The 19,207-nt window shown below is 47.7% G+C and overlaps 8 protein-coding genes across 8 annotated transcripts; 5 read left to right on the top strand and 3 right to left on the bottom strand.

Moving 5' to 3' along the window:
* Nucleotides 1-882: 882 nt before the first annotated feature.
* Nucleotides 883-2,713, bottom strand: LACBIDRAFT_334843 (uncharacterized protein; the record flags this gene model as incomplete). The annotated part of the gene is made up of 6 exons (XM_001889666.1): nt 883-1,161; nt 1,366-1,413; nt 1,558-1,603; nt 1,936-1,954; nt 2,299-2,395; nt 2,526-2,713. Coding segments are annotated over 6 exons (675 nt in total), but the record flags the coding sequence as incomplete, so codon positions are not given.
* A 173-nt stretch (nt 2,714-2,886) lies between these two features.
* On the bottom strand, nt 2,887-4,244 carry LACBIDRAFT_157851 (uncharacterized protein; the record flags this gene model as incomplete). Its single annotated transcript, XM_001889665.1, has 2 exons — nt 2,887-3,969; nt 4,029-4,244. Coding segments are annotated over 2 exons (1,299 nt in total), but the record flags the coding sequence as incomplete, so codon positions are not given.
* A 2,613-nt stretch (nt 4,245-6,857) lies between these two features.
* Nucleotides 6,858-8,270, top strand: LACBIDRAFT_316244 (uncharacterized protein; the record flags this gene model as incomplete). The annotated part of the gene is made up of 1 exon (XM_001889704.1): nt 6,858-8,270. The coding sequence occupies one exon, from the start codon at nt 6,858-6,860 to the stop codon at nt 8,268-8,270; it is 1,413 nt and encodes a 470-aa protein (XP_001889739.1).
* A 401-nt stretch (nt 8,271-8,671) lies between these two features.
* On the top strand, nt 8,672-9,682 carry LACBIDRAFT_316243 (uncharacterized protein; the record flags this gene model as incomplete). The annotated part of the gene is made up of 2 exons (XM_001889703.1): nt 8,672-9,079; nt 9,137-9,682. 2 exons carry the CDS (start codon nt 8,672-8,674, stop codon nt 9,680-9,682), a joined length of 954 nt encoding a protein of 317 aa, XP_001889738.1.
* Nucleotides 9,683-10,751: 1,069 nt separating this feature from the next.
* Nucleotides 10,752-10,961, top strand: LACBIDRAFT_316242 (uncharacterized protein; the record flags this gene model as incomplete). Its single annotated transcript, XM_001889702.1, has 1 exon — nt 10,752-10,961. The coding sequence occupies one exon, from the start codon at nt 10,752-10,754 to the stop codon at nt 10,959-10,961; it is 210 nt and encodes a 69-aa protein (XP_001889737.1).
* Nucleotides 10,962-11,117: 156 nt separating this feature from the next.
* Nucleotides 11,118-12,387, top strand: LACBIDRAFT_295936 (uncharacterized protein; the record flags this gene model as incomplete). Its single annotated transcript, XM_001889701.1, has 5 exons — nt 11,118-11,204; nt 11,258-11,442; nt 11,509-11,942; nt 11,997-12,120; nt 12,167-12,387. The coding sequence occupies 4 exons, from the start codon at nt 11,118-11,120 to the stop codon at nt 12,074-12,076; spliced, it is 786 nt and encodes a 261-aa protein (XP_001889736.1). The 3' UTR covers nt 12,077-12,120; nt 12,167-12,387.
* Nucleotides 12,388-12,851: 464 nt separating this feature from the next.
* LACBIDRAFT_295935 (uncharacterized protein) lies at nt 12,852-14,688 on the top strand (the record flags this gene model as incomplete). The annotated part of the gene is made up of 4 exons (XM_001889700.1): nt 12,852-12,935; nt 12,990-13,159; nt 13,232-13,676; nt 13,729-14,688. 4 exons carry the CDS (start codon nt 12,852-12,854, stop codon nt 14,566-14,568), a joined length of 1,539 nt encoding a protein of 512 aa, XP_001889735.1. The 3' UTR covers nt 14,569-14,688.
* A 2,434-nt stretch (nt 14,689-17,122) lies between these two features.
* On the bottom strand, nt 17,123-18,079 carry LACBIDRAFT_334837 (uncharacterized protein; the record flags this gene model as incomplete). The annotated part of the gene is made up of 4 exons (XM_001889664.1): nt 17,123-17,279; nt 17,377-17,718; nt 17,741-17,955; nt 17,990-18,079. 4 exons carry the CDS (start codon nt 18,077-18,079, stop codon nt 17,123-17,125), a joined length of 804 nt encoding a protein of 267 aa, XP_001889699.1.
* Between the last annotated feature and the right edge of the window lie 1,128 nt (nt 18,080-19,207).

The following is a 19,207-nucleotide window of genomic DNA, read 5'->3' as shown; positions in this document are numbered from 1 at the left end:
TTGACCTCGATGAAAAATAACGTCTGAAATGCTTGATTAGAGAATACCCAACTGTTCCGTCACTTCAAATTCACCCTTTGGACGTCATTCTCCTTTCGAGGCTTGGGCCACGTCGGTGTGTTTGGTTCCGTGGGCCGTAATTTTCTTGTACTTGAGCAACACTTGGTTGTGGTGCTCTGGGGGCTCGTCGTTGCTTTGGTCTGTTGGCTATGTCTTCCATCGCTTCGCATTTGTGATTCAAGCCTTGTCATTCACTCAAAATTTGGTCTATTGCTTCTCCAGGCTCAATATCTACAGAATGAGTTTCGTTTTCATCTTCAGTAACTGTTGCTGTTCGTTGTTTTTCATGTTGCTTCGATTTAGCAAGTTCTCGGGCATTAGTGGGTTCGACAGTGTATGATTGTTTTCCTTCCTGTAGCCAGGTATGGAAGTAAATCAGGGAATTTCTCGCCATTTAGTCCATGAGTGATGAATTGGACAGTAAATTGAGTGTTTGGATGCTCATTAGGAATCAACCACGTAAGAAAGCCCCAATAGTTGTGAATGCAGTACGGAATGAGAGACCCCAGACATTGATCAAGTGGATTTCGTTGATGCACCCAAACAAGACATTGGAACGAAAAATCGGACTCTCTGTGATTTCCCTCCACTCTTTGTCGCGTAAGTGCTCTGGATCCACACATATCACCTCTAATACATTCCTTTATAACATCCGCCAATCAGGTTCTGGCCTTTCGTGCTTCGCTCAAAGTTTCATGGCAGTATGAAAAAGCAGAGACATTAAGTTTTGACAGTTCAAAAACCTAGAAAGCCATGAGCACAAAACATGAAAAAACGGTGGAAAGTGTATGATGTTATTGGCTAGTCCCTTTGTTGGTGTGATTACAATGCCAATAGGTCTTTTTCGGGTAGGAAGTCTGGCAGGGTATGCATCCAGATGTGCATTGTATTTGACGAGAACAAGGCCGGGAATTGCGAAGGCTGCTGATTTTCGTCACCAGTTGCAGTGCAACAGAGTATGTCTTGACCATCAAGGATGACAGAAATGAGTTTGAGCTGTACCGGGTGTAGTCCGTCTGTCCATGTTGGTATGATCTTCTTGACGATGGTACATATGGTCTGTAGGCCGATAGGATCCTGCCAGCAGGCTCCTGTGGTCATCTGCATAGGTCCGTAAGGTTCAATCCAGTCAAGAAAAAAAGTAAATCAAGTTACAAGAAGTGTAGTGTTCGAAGATTGTTGAATGTCACATCAACGATGAAGGAACCGTAGATATATTGATGTGATGACTGTTTCAAAGTCCAAAGATTACATAACAACTTTCTGACACGGTTTGGAGGGTGTGATATGAAACAGACTACATACACATGTGAACCCTACAAATCCACAAAATTCACTTGTATTGTAGTCTGTCTACAAGAGACTAACATATGTGTAAACATAGGCAATAAAAATTGCAGAATAGACCAAAACCAGTGTTCCCCCAACATATTTGCTCTCAACTTCTAAGTTTGGTGATGGAATTGTACATCCATCATATGCATAAAACAAACTTACAATAAAAAAAGGGATCAGATCCACAAAATGAATGAATAAATATGATCTAAACTCATATTTAGAATATGCTGAACTTCCTGGGCCAAGATTTATGTAAGTGTATTCTGAATATGAATTCAGATCATATTTAATTGTTCATTTTTTGGATCTGATCCCTTTTCTTATTGTAAGTTTGTTTTATGCATATGATGGATGTACAATTCCATCACCAAACTTAGAAATTGAGATCAAATATATCAGAACAAAAGAGATTACAGTGTATCCCGCAGTTTTGAGAGCATATGTTTATACATATTTAGCCCTACATATTCGTCGCTGTCTCAAGTGTTATCCATGTACTATGTTTGTTCAGGTGTTTGAAACTGTGGATTATCTTACCTTCCACTTGCCTTGGGGCCTTAGAATTTTGACAGAAGGTGTATTTATGTATTAAATTTATTGTCTCAAAATTTTAGAATGAGAGTCAAAGATTTGTGGTCTGGGGACATGGTTTTGTGGTTTTCACTACACCAGACAAACAAAAGTAATGGAATGTTCTCTCAGATCCCTCCAGATCGGCTTGACTGTTTATTCTAAAACTTTCCAAATGCATTTGAATAGCATACTTAAGTTCAAATAAAAAAATTTAGATAGCGAGGTGAAGTTCTCGTTTCAGGAAGGGCAACAGACCAAATTTCGCTGTGAAACAGCTCGAAAAACGTGACATTTGCGTGACATTCGCACAGCCAAATTCGTTGTTACCTATGTAGTTGAGAGTTGGAGAGAGGTGCTTGATGAGCTTGGTCCTGCGGTTGAGGAGATCTCGACTGTCGGGTCGGATGTGAGTCTTTGCTGTCCTCTTTTTATGAGGTAGGAGGTTGACATGTTGAGAGTAATAGATTGTTCCTAGAGCGACTGAACTTCCTCTTGGGCCATCCACCGCCGTGCGAACGTTTCTCATCCCATTCTTAGTTTTGTTCCTAACTCACCTTGTACAGGGATTTCTCAGGCGGCGAAGGGAGTCTGAATTCATCGGACGGGGTACCCTCGCGGATGTTGGCTCTCCTGAAGGTCGTAGGCTGCTCGGGTTCGAGAACTTCACGACCGATGCGGGTGGTTCCACGGCGGAATTTGTTGAGATAGCCAATAGGGCGCTCGCGCTTGAGTAGACGGCGGCCTACGTGAAGTAAGCATCAACATCCATCGTTAACGTTTATCCCTAGGCATTGGAATGTACGCTGTATACTCCTTGAATTTCTGCATCGCAATATGTGTAATACAAAAATTCGTTGTGACATCCATTTATCCATCCCAAACGTTCAAATATCACGACAGCACTTCAGGAAGCGGCAACAGAGTCCTCTTCGTCTGGTCCCTCACGCCCTTCAAAAATTTAACAAGGTCGGTCCCTCCAGTCCCCTTCAACGGCCTCCTCCCCTCTTCCACAGCCACCCCCACCGCCGCCGCCCTCTCCCGCTCCCTAGCCCTCTTCGCAGGCCCCACAATATAAAGCGCAACAATAATCATATGTAAATCCCTAAACTCCTTCAAAGCCTGTACACTCTCATTATAAGCCTCCATCAGCCCGGGGTGTTCGCCCAGGGAAAGGATCACTTCGCGGAGAGGACGCGGGTTGTTGGAAAGGTGAGTTAGGAAGGCGCGGTGGTAGCGCGGCATGTACAGTTGCATGCGTTGTAGAAAGGTAGACTTGGTTGATGTCTGCGTTGTTGAATCCTTCCGATCCACACCGAGGAACGCGTCGAGCGCGTGGATGAGCGAGCTCTGTCCTGCGCTGGGACCTGATAATTCCGTTGGCTCCCGGAGTGTCTCGTCCATTTCTATACCTTCGAACACCCATTTCTGCCCCCTTGAAGTCGAACTGGAATCTTCGCCGCGGAACCAAGGCCTCACGTCTCGATAGAATACATCTGGGTCGCATCCCTCTTTCACGCTTAATAATATTTGTCCAAGGTCCTTTATCACCCCCGCCAGGTCTGTTAGGTATGTGGTGATCCGGCGCGCGGCGATTTCGTCCCCGACGAACGCCTCGTCCATCACCATCCGCATGAGCTCCAGCGCATCCACGCCTCTCAATTCAATCCTAGCCGATACGAGGTAAAATTCCGCTTCGTCCTTCGTAGACGTAAACAGCGTCTGGCATCTCAAGGGCGAAGTGTGCGTGGGTATCTCGATATCTGAGGTGTTGGGAATGTACCAGTTGTAGAGGACGTCGTCGGAATAGGTGAGGACGGGCGGGAGCTGTAGTTGTGCGGAGACTTGGAGGAGGGGGAGGGTTATTGGTGGAGGGATACGGATGGGAGTACGTGGTGGGAGGGAGTGGATGTAGAAATGCATTATCCATCCGAGGACATGGTGTGCTCTGCGTAACAGAACTTCTGATTTTTTTAGTTCTGTGATCGGTAGAATAGGGAGCTTTACGAAAAGAAAAAAAAAGTCAGCTTTCGCAACGAGAAAGAGAAAACACTTCGTACCTCACGCACACTCACTCGCCACACCTCCGAATTCATCTTTTCCCCCTCATCCAAATCAAGTCTATCCCCAAGCTGCAGTTTTCTTCCAACAGCATCATCTAGCACCTCCTCCCAAGGCTCCCAATCCACAGGTAAACGACGTAGGGGTGCTTGCGGGGGCATGAACCCCGTGCGCGTGTCGACGTCAAAGTCGTGTGCTGCGAGGGTGGTGGTGTCGACGACGCCTGGGGGTGGTCCGGTGAGGACGTCTGGACGGGGGAGGGAGAGGAAGTGGGTTGAGCCGATGTTGATGGACATGGAGTCCGAGTGGTGGTGGGCCATGTAGGATGGGATTCAGAGGGTATTGAGATAGGAAGCGGGACGAGATTTATATAAATAACGTGAGTGAAGGTTGTAAAAGGTTGTAAACGGATCATATTATGAATCAGATCTTGATTCGTGGGTTGATAACGTTAGAGGTTGGTTGGAGGTAAAAATCTTTCTAATCTGTGCGGGTCGGCGCGTAATCCCGCTTCCGTGTTCGTCCTTTCCTATACTCTCTTCCGAATAACTTGACCCTCCAACTGTGAGTTAACCACGTTATGATTGTTCAAAAACCTCATTCAATGTCGCCGAAATAAAACATAAAATATATCCCGTTCTAGCTCTAGCGATTTCGAGTCGTCGGACCCGATGCCTGCTCTCAAAAGTCCGATGATGCCCAGTTCACTCATTCAGGCACACCCGAACCCTGCTACGATGAACGAATGCGGAAAGTATGCGGAATCTGCTCAAATGTGCTGTGTACCTCGGAGCTTGAGCTTGGAGCACACCTATGATAGCCTAGAGGATGGAATTCAATACGAGCAACTTCAATCCTTTTACTGCTCACAATTGAGTATTGTGGCGCCAAGAGCTCCAATTGAGTGAGCAGGTCCCGAAAGTGCTTTCTTTCACCAACCTTCACCTGCATCGAACACAGACTCTAGAAAGGAGTAGAAATCTCGTTCTTGGAAACCCGAGTACTAGACCGTCTACTCGAGCGCGAGCGCCCTGTTGACTATCTCAACAGACTCCGCCAGACATGTGCAAGAACCGAGCATCGTCGTAACGTCCGCCGAATCTTCCGTGGACCGTGGTCCCAGTTTAGTTTCAACGGCTTGTTCGAACGATGGCGACGTAGAAGAATCGGAGGGCGCGGCTTTCCGTGGGATCGTTCCCTGGTTTCTTCCTTGATAAATGTATGTACTCAATTGATCAACCGGGAAGAAAAGTGACAGAGAGGCGAAAGTCCATTCGAGGCTCAAGCTCGTTGGCCGCAATACTGCCAATGGGGTTGTATTTGCGGGATGTGTTTAAACGTAAAAATACACGCGTGGCGAGTCTGGTGATGAGAATGCAAATTAAGCCTGGTTATTCAGAAAAAGTCCACCAGTGATTCCAGGCCCTGAGGTTCTGGTTCGGGCTGACCGATAGGTGGGGAAAGGTGGGCAGAAGAGATGAAGCAGGACACACGGCTTTCGATACAAACAAGGAATCTCGGATAGGGAGACTGTCCACGCTTCAAGTTCCAAAACTCTTTCCCGAAACTTTGCGAGAGGTAAGGTGAGAAGGCGGTGAGTTAACGTTGGCATGAACAGAAACTCTTACCTTGAGGCCTCGGATATTAGACGGAATAAATCTAGAATCCCGCACCGAGGCGGATCATTGGGAGCCCGAACCCGTTATTACTGCAATTTGCGAGGAATATAGTGTCGTCGGGGAAAGTTCGGCATGGTTTGAAGCAAGTTGTTTTCCGATCATGTGACGAATCTACAGCTTGCCTCTTTTTTCCTCCACTCTCAAACACCCGAGTCTCCGTTTGCCACGCCTGGCAGGTAAAATGCTGCGTGCCGCGTCAGTTGCTTTGCTTTAGCCTAGTAATTACGATCTTTTGCCCTACCCCCCCTGAGTCTCTTCTACCATGCATTTGACGGGGAGATCATCTAAAACTCGACTCGGAGAACTCAGAAAACGTAGGGAAAGCGACGCGCTGGTGTGTATTTGCTACCGAAATTACAATGTACACGCTATCCAAATGCTTACTTTTGCTTAGACGACTGCTAAAGTTTGCAACCTTCTGAAAAGTGTAGAACGCTTATTCGGACTCTTAAAGAACCAGGTAGGTCCGTGTTTTTCATAGACTAACGCGCCTTAGCAGAATCCAAACACAGTAATGGACATCAGTGAACGCCTTGCAAGATGGGGGTGATGAAGGACTTTGACGTGTTCCTTGCGAAACTCAACATGCTCTGGTTTCTGAAAGATGGCCCGTTTAGCCAACGTTCCCGTGGTTGACGTTGCAGAATGGGTCAACCGTTTTCGACACCGCCCTACGCACGACCTTCCCGGTGCTTACTGGAAACATTGGCCGATGGCTTCGCGAGGTTCTTTCACCTCGTGTCCGGACCTGAACACTCCTTATGGCCTAGGATTCTGATTCAAACATGGCCCTATTTTCGGTGGGGGGATCTTTTCTGATAATGCCTGATAGCGCTTCGGCTTCGTGGCAATGATGTTTTTGAGGAAACTTCTAATTTGGACCCACAGGTTCACTCGGAAATCCGATAATCGAAGATTTCTTGGCGCTCCATCTGTTTTTTTATCCATATAGGGCGGCCAGGTCCAGGTGCCACTACCGGCGAAACTCTACCTGAAGGTCAGGTGGGATCGAGGCTGACTTCCATCAGGTGCCTACATTTCAAAGACATGAGGCGCCTTTGTGTGTCCATCCGTGGCGTCATATACTACTTCGGTTATGCAGCGTTGGAAGTTGATCCTTTCTAACGCTCATCCTGCGGTTTGCCCCCCATGGGTCTCCGTGAGGAACGAGAGAAGTTCTACGATCAGACGACATACCTCTCGCGTACGGACGCACCTGCTCGAAAGCTTCCCGAGACAGGCCTCCGGGCAGAACGAGAGAAATTCTATGATCAGACCCCGCCTCCCGCTGCACCTACTCGAAAGCCCCCCGAGACAGGTCTTCGGGCAGAACGAGAGAAATTCTATGATCAGACTCCGCCTCCCGCTGCTCCTACAAAGAAGCCCCCCGAGACAGGTCTCCGGGCAGAACGGAAGAAGTTCTATGATCAGGCGTCATACCGCTCACTTTTGGCCGATTATCCTGCAGCCCCCGCTTTGGATCAATCTCAGCCTCCTGCTACTTGGCCTCCCATATGGCCTCCCGCTGATTGTGCTCAACCTCTCTGCCCCGCTGAAGCTGATCGGCGTCAGCATCCCACTAAAGCTCGACCCCCTTCGTTTGTCTCACCCTCCAAAGCTCTTTCTATGGGGCACGAGAGTTTTATGCGTGCGTTCCGCCAAGGCATGGCAAAATCTACATTAAAGGACATCAAAGCGGGATACATTGAGGTGTATTCCTCTGCCCATCAGGGTACTTGGCGTTTTGACATCACAAGCCAGCTACGGGCGATGCGCAATGGCACAGAGTACTATCGCCCAGACTCTCTACGTTTGGACTGGAAATCCTCATTACCCCCCATACGGCCGCTGTTTTTTGGGGGCACAAGGATTGAAGTGCTCCATGCGTCTGCCATCGCAGGAGCTCGACATCTGCAACGTCGTGTGCAAAGTCATGAAAACATTGGTGTTCTTAATTCTGCTTCGCCAACAATGCCTGGAGGCGATTTCCTTGATGGTGGGAATACCCACGAGGCGTCACTTTGTCGTTCTTCGACGTTATATGGATCCCTCAACTCGTCTTCGTCCAAGCCCTTTTATAACGATCACTCATCCAGCATTCCGTACCACTCTAATGCTCTGATATTTTCCCCGAATGTCGTCCTGTTCCGCAACGACAAGGATGTCTCCGAACACCCTCTCGAAATTGATGTTGTCAGCTGTTCTCCTGTAAACGCAGAGCTTGTGAGATCCGGGGCTCCTAATGCAGCAGCTGCTCTGATCAACACAAAAATCAAGCAGAGAATGCGAGACAGGATGGGAAGGATTCTTGCTCTCTTTGAGCGACGAGGTGTTAAACATGTTGTGCTTGGTGCTTTTGGGGTGGGGGCGTGCAAGAATGATATCGAGATGATTGCTGAACTTTGGGCAGATTTTTTTAGCGTCTCCAGAGGCAGATTTTCTTTTTCTTTCCAACAAGTTATCTTCGCCATCCCCAAACAACAGCAATTTGATAAATTCAGAACTGTTTTCCGCAATAAATGCCAATCTAATCCTCGTCCAGCACGGCGGAGAGTTTTATAGTTGATTCTGTATCTCAAAAAGCGACTCATTACTTTGTTGCACAATCTCTCACTTGCTTCCTTATTTCCTGTACCTGCTGCACGTCACGCGTCACATGTGTGCCCACCAAATTCAGGGCATCTAGGACCGAATCACGCGGAAAGGATCATGTTTCCTCCATCAACCACCGCTTTGAACTCGTGTCCCGAAAGCTCTGTCAACGGGAGTCATACAGAATCACATCCGGTGTATAGCTGAACGCCCTGAGATATATCATATAACACGGACCCACCACTCTATCCGAATCATTCGAGCTGTTTCCATCACCCTCTCTTCGATAATTCGATTACTCTGGCGACGATTCCGAGGTATGTGATTTGCATCAAACGTCGAGTTGTTTTCATATTGACAACCACTCAGCAATGCCCAATCTTACATCTCGATCATTGACGTCAATACCGACGTCTTCCACGGTGTCGAACGAAACGTTGCGTGAGATTGCGGCATCAACACTGGCCAAAGTCGAGGCGGGTTCATATGAGGCTGAGGATGGGGCGGTCTACGATCTTAAGGAAAGCGTCAATTACATGAAAGAACACACGACCTTCTACCCTCCAAATTCTGACCTGGGCGATTGGGCTGGTGTCACTCCAAGCACCACAACGGCAGTCACCCAGATATTGCTGGCGGAATGCTCAACATTGGAAGGAACACGAAATCTTTACGAATCCTTGCTTTTGGATCCCTCTGAGAACAAGAGAATTGGTGTTCTCAATTTTGCCTCAGCTAAGAACGCTGGTGGAGGCTTCATTAGGGGAGCTCAAGCTCAGGTTCGCCATTTTCCAACCATGATGAGATTGATCGTTTATCCACTTTTGTTCACATAGGAAGAATCGATTGCTCGGTCATCTTCGCTGTATCCCAGCTTGATAAATGAGGAAGGGGCTAAATTCTATCGAATCCACAACAAGGACCCTCGGGAAGGTTATTACAGTCACGCTATGATTTATTCTCCCAGAGTCGTCTTCTTCCGCGACGATCTGGGAAATTGGAAAAGTCCAATCGAGGTGGACATCGTGACTAGTCCCGCCGTCAACGCTGGTGTTGTCCGCCGATATTTGCGTGAAATTGGGAGTGCGGACGAGAGTAAATTGGATGCGGCGATGAAGGAGCGGATGGCGAGGATTCTCTACCTCTTCGAGAAACAAGGGATGAGGAACCTGGTTCTTGGAAGCTTTGGAACTGGTGTTTTCAGAAACAGGGTTGAACTCGTCGCCAGTATCTGGACCGAGCTTTTAATCGGGGAGGGTGCCCGATTTAAACACTCGTTTGATCATGTGATCTTTGCGATATTAGGCCACCAGACTTTCAAGACTTTCGAGACGATCTTCGGCGAGGCATCCGCAGTAAAGGTGGATGCGGTGATAGGGTGATTTTATGGTCTCAACGTTTTTAGTTCCGTGCGTCTTCTTTGTAATTGTAATGCAAATGCCTGAATCTGCTTGTGTGGACTACCATCACATTGTCGCACAGCGCATGTTTGTTGAACTTAACCCCAAGACCACAACTAGATCGGGCACCTCAGTCGCCACCAAAGGCATCTCAGCGACTCCAAACTATCAGCGTAGACATTGATACACTGAAATTCTTCTAAAGGACGGTCACTGCTTTATAGGCGACTAGTTCCTGGTCCTGCAGTTTCAGGATATTTCGGGGCTCAACCTTTACACACATTCACGCGTCGTGAAAGAAACACTCCCTCTGGCTCCACTATTTCTCCTCGTACGTGACAGAATATTAAGGTCGTCTGGCAAAATCCCTCTCAAATCAAGTATAGATTTTGAGCGGATTTTACATTCTCCGTGAGTACTCCTTCCTCTACGTTTATACCTTGCCTTGTTTTCCAATTCCAGTAAATGAAAGGACATCTTTCAATTGCCGCGCCCACGATGTCCGAGGAATGGATCTTGACTTCAATATCCTGCAACGCGTCGGGAGCCACAAGTCCTACGTGATTTTGCCATCCGAAACTTTATGGAGTGCTCTCCGAGGCTTCCTCTAGTCGGCCGTATTGTATTATCCACTCCACGCATTCTTCCTCGTAGACGCCCCGCGCCCCGTGGGCTTCCAAGAAGCCACGCGCACACCATACTGGGTCTGAAGACCATCGTCAAGGTATCTCAAACAAGGGAGAAGCTGCGTCTACTCACAGAATTGGTTCCTCACTTCAAGCCACGGGTACTGGAAGACCGCCAACAGGCCTTGCCCTGAGGCAGGTTTAGCGCTGACCACGAAGATCAATGTGAGAAGGGCAGCACCGAGCCCTCAGCCCGATCTCGGGAAACAACATGCGGGCATCTCTGGGCATCTCCAAAATAACTCTTGCACAAGCCGTCACGCCTCGAGGATAATATATACAAGACACAAAAACTTTCGGCTTATCAGATGAGTAGGTTGGCACGCTTTTCTGGGCGACTCGCCTCTTTTTTTTCTTTCCCAGTGATGTATACAGAGTCCAGATGCAGAACGTTCAATAGTCTCAGTTGGCCGCCTTACGGCCCCTTGGACTATTGTAGACAACAATACCGCTTCCTTTACCTTTTTAACGCAACGTGCCATCCCACGGATTCGAAATCGCTCCAAAGACATGGTTCTAAACGGCGGCTTGATGCCTTTATCGGGGTCCATTTAGCGCCCAACGCCTTGCTGTAACCTTATAATGGTATCAAGATGCGCAGGGTGTCGATTTGTTGAACTTTGCGGTGCCGAACACAACGAGTCTTAAAAAGCGCTAAAATTACCACATCGACCCCCCACAGTTCACCGTTCTTTACCCTCCAACTACTCGAGTCAATAACCGTCGTTATCATGCCAGCGAACAACAACGACACTGACTTGCAGCGCCTCCAACCGCACCATACTTACTATATTATGGGAGGAGACCTACATTTCCTGGTGAGTAAACTTGAGCAGAACATCGGGTTTATATCACTAAATATGCCATTCAGGTAGAAAAGACCTTATTTCGCGTCCATAGCTACTTCTTTATACGTGATTCGGTCAAATTCAACAAAATCTTGCAACCTTCAGCCACGGCGGGCCAATTTCGCGAAGGAAGCGAGAGCAACCCTATCGTAATCCCAGATATCTCGCCCGATGATTTCGCCACGTTCCTCTGGGTGTTTTATAACCCGTGCGTTGTTTTGTTCCATTTGCCGACTTCGTCCTAGTTTGGCCCTGACATAATTTTTGTTCGTAGTAAGTACACCTCGTACGACCACGCACCGGTCGAGTCTTGGGTACTTATCCTTAAGCTTGCCCACAAGTGGGAGTTTGTCGCAGTCAAGGATTGCGCGGCGCGGCAGCTGGAGACCAAAACTGACATCAGTGTTGCAGAACGGCTCCGCCTGTACCAGGAGGTGGAAGTCGACAGCGATAAGTACATCGTTCCTTTATTCAAGGCGTTGTGCAAGCGAGACATCCCCCTCACGTTGGAGGAGTCCAAACTCCTCGGCATTGAGACGGTATATCTGATTAGCACTGCTCGGGAGAAACTGCGCGCCGTTCCTTCTGATGGAGGAAAGAGCCCCCTACCGCGCGACCTTGAAGATGAGGACGTCACTAGAACCATTTTGAATCTCCTCGATCCAAAGGCGGCCAACGACAATCAGAACGGCCTTCCCTCCAGAAGCGGTTCGGTGAAGTTTATCTTCATTTCTTGTCACGTTTACTGATTCTGATGTTTAGATACTAAGAAACGTCGCAACGGGACTTCCGCTTCGAAGGACACACAGGATTCAACCTCCAAGACCGGTGGTAACTCCTAATTTCGATAGCCTGTCGTTGAGCACGGCGCAGGAGCCGAAGCGAGGTATTTTTTCTGTGTGTCCCTTGAGATCACGCCATAACGCTGATAGACAATTTACCAAAGCGCAAGACATCTTTAAAGCAAAAGTTTGTGGAGACGTTGAGCGCGATGAAGAGGCGAGGTTGAGAGTGTCATCAGATGGGTGCTTTTTGGGGTTGACTATCGCGCGTTCGGATTCTCCGTGTTTCCCTGGCGCTTGGCGATAATTTTCTTGGACTGTCAACGGTATGATGTATTTGTGATAAAAAAAATCTTATTGGAGCGCACTGTAAAGGAGTTTGTGATCGGTAAAGCGGTGTTCAATTATCGATAGGCTCGAGCCTTGCTCGAGGCTTGGAAGAACAGTCGGGGAACGGGCCGAGTCGGACAATGGCACGTTAGATGTAAACACATGTAAACTTATATTCCACATCCACACCATGATGTGCTCGCAGCTCGGCCTACGATATCAGCTTCATAAATTAAGTCTGATGCATCTGGTTAATGGGTGGCTCGGAGAACGGGAGTTATGTGCTTGATAACAGAGGTAAGTGGCACCCTGTAATGCCGTGAACCTCAAGCCTCATGTTCGATCGGAACAACAAGGTATATAACTGTGAAGAGCATCGAAACGTGTTGCATACGCGTGCACATTGTTTGCTCTGGACTCAAAAGCTGAGGCGCTTCGCCGATATTTTCTTCACGAACCCCCCTCTTTCTGTTTTCCTTCCCTCGCCCAGCAAGCTGAACTTTTGATGCCTCCAAGTCCTAACGATGCCTTTTTGGCGGTCAGCCGTCATCCTACCTACTACATCCAAGGAGCGGATCTATCATTCCTCGTGAGTGAGAAGGTTGCAAGACCTTTATATTATTTTGACGTGGCACCTCCCCAGGTCGAACACATCCAGTTTCGAGTTCATCGATACTTTTTTGAGAGAGAATCTCTCTACTTCCGAAACTATCTGACGGTTCCAGCTTCGCCTGGTGCCGTCCGTACAGGAGTAAACGATTCAAATGCCGTTATTCTCGAGGACGTCAAGGCCGCCGAATTCGAATTGTTTTTGTGGGTGTTCTATAACCCGTAAGAATCTTTCTGTTACAAGGTTTTCATCGCCAATAACAATTGCCACTACAGAAAGTACTCGCTGTATGATCGACCTGTAGCAGAATGGGAAATCATACTGAAACTTGCTCATCAATGGGATTTCCCTGAGGTCAAGAACCTCGCAGTGCGCGAGCTTGAAAAGCTCATCTTTCCCGATCTCGACCGCATCGCCACATATCAAGCCAATGCCGTTGATCGCAAGCTTCTTATTCCATACTATGCTAGGCTCTGCGAACGTGAAGAGCCCTTGACCCTACCAGAGGGTATGAAGCTTGGCATGGAAACCGCGCTGCTCATTGCCCGTGCCCGCGAGCACGCCAGAGGAAGTGTCTCCCCAACTGGTGCACGAAGCCCAACGTCAGCGCATGTTCACGGGAACGAATTGCATACCATCGTTTGCGACCTCTTCGCGATCGAACCTCCATCCGAGACCCCAACTGGTGATGAACCGACGACTCTTCTGCCAGGTGGATTGGTGACCACCGCCTTATAATGTTTCCTTCTTGTCTTACTGATTCCGCTGACAGGAACCCCCAGTGCCAGCCAAGCCAACGGCGCCTCAGTCTCAGCCAACGGCTCCAGTCACCCCAGTCACCAAGAAAGCCCCAAAGTCAACGGGGAAAGCAAAGAAAAAGGGTCAAAAGAAAACGGAGACACCTCCAACCCCAACGACGAACACAGCACCCTCCTTTCTCCAAGAGGGGGAAGATCAGGTGGCAACAACAGAGGTGGCAGAGGCGGGAGAGGCAAAGGTGGGAACTGAGGAAGCGTCGTTGGTTGACGTCGGGGAACAGGGGGGTGAGAATGGGGTGATGGATGGGGAAGTGGAGAAGAGCGAGGTGAAGACCGATGAGGCAAAGGGTGAGAGCGCGGATGTTTTGGAGAGCGGTGCTACTTCGGACGGGGATATGTGGGGAGAGGGGGAGAGCAAAGCTGTTGGTGATACGGTGGTGGCGGATACGACCCATGCTGAGAACGGAGAGGCGAAAGCGACTGATGATGGGCAGCCGAAGGTAGAGGGGAGTGGAGATACAACAAAAATTGACGTGGACCCGAACGGTGCCCCTTCTGGGTTGGACGACAAAACCCCTGTTATCATCATTCCCACCACTGACTCATCCATTCCTACTACCTCGACGACGAACAACGACACCTCCTCATCATCTTCTGGCGGCGACTTGAACGTGCCTCCGACAGGAAACCCTAATGCTGGTGACAAATCGCCATCACAGTTACTCACTTCTCCTTCGACTTTTGGATTGATACCTGGATTCGAACATTTGAAGAAGGCCGCAGATGGCATCGTGAACTCGTTCAAAGACGCATCGCCTTGGGGTGATGGTGATGACTCTGATCTTTCGACCTAGGTTTTTCCTTTCTTTGAACACTTCTTGAAACATACTACCACTCTTGTATTGGTAACACGACACAGTCATGCTTGTACATAGGACGGACTATTCACCCAATCACTGACTAACCATATACCCAAAGCTTTTTCTTGTTTTTTTTTTTTTCGTTCCCTTCTCTCGACCGCATCTGAAAAATATGTGTAAATTACAAGGTGACTTTATTGTAAGGTGACAGGTGCGGAACCTTGGAAGGATTTGGCACTTGCAGCATATATGTTGGTGACGGGGGATGGAGGCTACTACTTGGCTACTAGTAGTAGTAATGGCAGTAGATATCGATCCGCCTATCAGAGCGACCGGAACATCTCAGTGTGACTTGATCACTCTCCAACTTCAACCTTATTACAGCCATGTGCGGAACATAGGGCGCGGCATGATTTTTTTTTTTTCGCCAAATAAACAAACGGATTTATGTAGTTGTAAAGTATTGTCTATGTAGCACGCTCAAAAGTCGTCCATTCAGCTTGAAATTAGATTCATTCAACGCCGATTTCAAATCTGCACATGTCGATGTGCCCATGTTCCATCGACCGCAAGAAATAATCACTGAATTGTCGGAAACGATCATCTGCGACGTTCGATACACTATGCTGTTTGAAGTGGTAATTAAATCAACGTGCAAAAAAAAAACTTGCGCGAGTAAAAAAAATAATCGGGTGGGCAGATTTCGGTCTGCTGTTCTCAGTTAGGGAGACTAGGTACATTGTTGTGTTCCTGATACGTTCAAGCTGTCGCAGTACTGCTCAGTTCCGTAGAATCTGACATGTTTGTAGATGTCACGGTCGCAGCTTCAACGTTGAGAACACAGCCACGAAAACTCTGTATCGTACTTGACTACAACTGCCCTAGGGAAAGAAGTCTCTCCAGTTCTACAATTCCCTCCTCAATGTAGTTTTTGGGCCCGGTGAGTGCATCAGCTCTGGCACACACAAAGTCAACGAATGCTTTCCCACAGCTCGGTGTTATCCCCGTCAAATCCAACTTCTTCACGGTGTCTATCACGCCATCTGGGAAGTCCGTGGCCCAGAGTGCCGATGGCTGTAGAATGCCCCTTCCAATTCGACTCCACCACATTATCTTCCAGATCTTGAGACAGGAAACATGTTGCTTCTCATTGCAATCATTCGAAAGCCCTGGCAGAGCATCAACTGCAGGTGCATGGTAGGCGATTATCAACCGTTCCTGAGATATTGCCTCTTTAACCTTTGCCAAGACTCCGAATATTGGCAGGCCAATGTGATGGATGTCGAGGTTGGACAAACTAGATAACTTCGTGGAGAGACGGCAGAGTGAGAGGAAAGCTGGCCGAATGAAGGATGGGATGTCGTAGAGACGTGCAAGTCGCAGAGAAGAGCTGAACAGAATTGTGCAAGGTAGGAGGACGAGACTGAGACAGGATCCAAAGTTCGAACACATTCAACGGAGTCAGACACGCCAAACAAAGCAAGCTTGACTCGTGGTACCGTATTGAACTATGTTCTATGATATCCAATGCGGCTATGGTGTAACGGTCTAATGGGCTGCGTTCTGAGTATAACATGTGGTGTGCCTACTTCCGGAAGCCACAAGTTCAATCCTATCCCAAGCCCAACCTTTTCAAAAGGTTCAATACCTCAAGCCCATTTGAACAAAGTCTATGTACTTTTTTAGCCCTCACTTTCTTAAGAAATTATAAGGAACGCAAAGGAAAGTACTACCAAAAGGCTTACACCCATATCTAACATGCCTTCTTTTTTTCTGCTCGTGTTTTTTTTTCTTGCTCGCGCAAAGCGTTTTTTTTTCGCGTCGATTTATTTACCACTTCTAACAGCATAATACACAGCATCCACAACTCAACGTTCCCCCTCCGCCCGTTGCGTCTTTTGGGCAGCTCAGACCTTCAGGTCAAGTTTCCGGAGGAGGGGGAATTATTGTAGGCTTATTGGTGCTTTATCCTGCTTGATCAATGTTTCCAGAAGGCCAGACGTGCCCGTCCCATTCATGCCCTGCAACCCGTGACATGATTTCGGTGGATTGAAGGGGGAGGCAGCTTGACGAATGTATATAAAAGTCAACGGGCAGACAGGGCGGACGAGAATTGAGGCTGGAGGCTGCCACGTCAACGTCGTTCTTGCAGTTTTGTCATGTACATAATTACACATTCATTCTCTCCTCGCAGTGGAAATTTATATACTCTCAGATGCAGATTCAAAATCTGCGTCGAATGGTTCTATTTTCAAGCTGAATGGACAACTTTTGAGCGTGCTACATAGACAATACTTTACAACTACATAAATCCGTTTGTTTATTTGGCGAAAAAAAAAAAATCATGCCGCGCCCTATGTTCCGCACATGGCTGTAATTATTATCGATCCTTATCGATGGAGACGCCTAGAGACGCCCAATTTCTTATTCTTCTAGTTTAAGTTACATGTTAATTTTTCCTATCATCGGGATCTCTTTCGACTTTGGCGCCTCGATTGACATGGACCTAAAATCCCAGATGTCCGCTGGCGTTGCGAAGGGACAAAATTTACAGGTTGAGAAAGAACGGAGCTGCATGGGTCTGGGCATCCTCATCCAGATGGCAGACTTTCAGCTCTTCCTTGAATACCTTTTCGATGTAACCTGCGTATTCATAAAGTTGGCGCCGTTGGTGTAAGATGGCCATATGCACCGCAATGCAACCACTACACCAAAAGGTCGTATAAGTGAAAGATTACTCTTTCACCTACCGGTGCATATATAAGGTAGTGTAGACAGCTGTATTATCTAATACAGCCTTACAGTTGGCTGACCGCTCCATCTCGAATTTGATATAGACGGATCGCCGTAACCAACCCAATCTTCTCCGCCTCGTCCAGCGTAATTGGCATAGCTCTGGTTGCCAAGTTCAAGCACCCCGACCTAAACCAATCCGAAATCCCGTATCTCTGGCCGAGCATGACCTTACTAACTGGATCCATGCCCTTTGCAGCCATCTCCTTGATCGCCAGTTTTCGCAAAACACTGAATTCCCACATGGTAGCCAATCCAAGAATCGACACCCATTCATCGAATGAAATGTTGAAATAGGAGAAAGGAATTTGTCTATTGGCATCGTCGTGGCCTACGGTTAAGCCTTGTAAGCTACGATCGACTGGAGACTCACAATGGGTACAAGACCTTCAAGAGGGCCTGGAAGTCGGCTTTCTTGACTCCTTGCAATTTAAACGGGTAGTTCTCGTTACAACCCTCTACCGGCTTATCATTTCCAGGGGGTAAGGTGAAAGTCGTTGCGAAAACGGCCGAATTTTCAGAGAAGTGATGCCTTGGAACTTTGAAGAGGCTGTCTTCCACCTTGGAAGAAATTCCACCTTCGATTATCTCCTTAGTACATTAAAAGAGACCAAAAAATCACCTGAAACACGACATGCTCCAAATAATACATTTTGTCTTTCGAGATAGTCGGCAATGTTTCTGGTGCATCATGCGTCGACGTAGTAGACATTGTGGTGGTGTCCACAGCAAGTGCAGTAAGTGCGGCATTTGGAACGCTAGTGCGACTCTCACGCTGCGGTTAATACTTTGAAGTCCTCTGAGGCCAATCTGAGGCGGTGGTTGCCGTCGAAGTTCCGTCCGGACGAATTTGAACCCTTGCAATAGCATCTTTAGGGATTGTCAAAATATATTCTTGCCTAAGCGTACGAGATATCTCTGCAACATGAATTCACTGCTGTTCCCGTCATGATGCCCCATAACCCCGTTCATCTGCCTCCACATCTGCAAGCTCCTGCGCGAAAGTCGTCCGAATGGTCTTTTCATAATCGAGCGGAGAATAATCAGGGCGTCCGTAGGCCTTTTCCCTCACACCATAGATAAATATGGTTGTAAGATAGCCAATGATTTTTGCTTCATCGTCAGAGCCTGAGATCTTCTCGGTACGTCTGGCAAGTTGCTCGTATCCGGAGAGCAACCAGCTAAAAACCCTGTATTTTTTTCCCAACCGAATTTTCTCAACGACGTCGTCGCATATGGTCATTATCTTTGCTGTGGCCAGCCTCCTGAATTCCACAAAGTACCATCTGGTAGAAAGGTCCAAAACAAAGACCCATTCGGTGCATGACAAAGTCTGACTGCGCGCAATTTTTCTGATGGTGGTCATTGGTCAAACTCGAGGACGGATCCGAGATCGAATAAAAAAAACATTAACTCACAAGGGGTACAAAATCTTCATCAAATTCTCAAAGTCAACCTTCGTCATGCCTGGGAGGAATATTGGACTCTCTTCACTATACCCTTCGGCATTCAAGACCTCCTCCTGGGGCTGGTCCAAGCTGACAGGGAATATTGCAGCACTTCTGACGAAGTGATATTTTGGTACTTTGAAGAGGCATCCTTCAACCTGCCACACAACAATGATAATCTTCATCGCACCACTATAGTAAAGTAAACCATCGCCACATACGGAAAAAATTATCGTATCAAGAAAATAGTCAGGATGTTTAATGGAAGGCATGGACTGAGGGCCTGGGATGGTTTAGTCCAAGAAGATCGTTGACCTTATTCACAATGACACTTTCACCACGAGGACGAACATGAGGTGAAAGCTGAGTATTCATTTATTTTAAAACCNGAA

The sequence above is a fragment of the Laccaria bicolor genome, genomic scaffold (assembly GCF_000143565.1).
Source record: "Laccaria bicolor S238N-H82 LACBIscaffold_71 genomic scaffold, whole genome shotgun sequence".
Taxonomy (NCBI): Eukaryota; Fungi; Basidiomycota; class Agaricomycetes; order Agaricales; family Hydnangiaceae; genus Laccaria; species Laccaria bicolor.
This window is presented reverse-complemented; position numbering and strand designations above follow the sequence as displayed.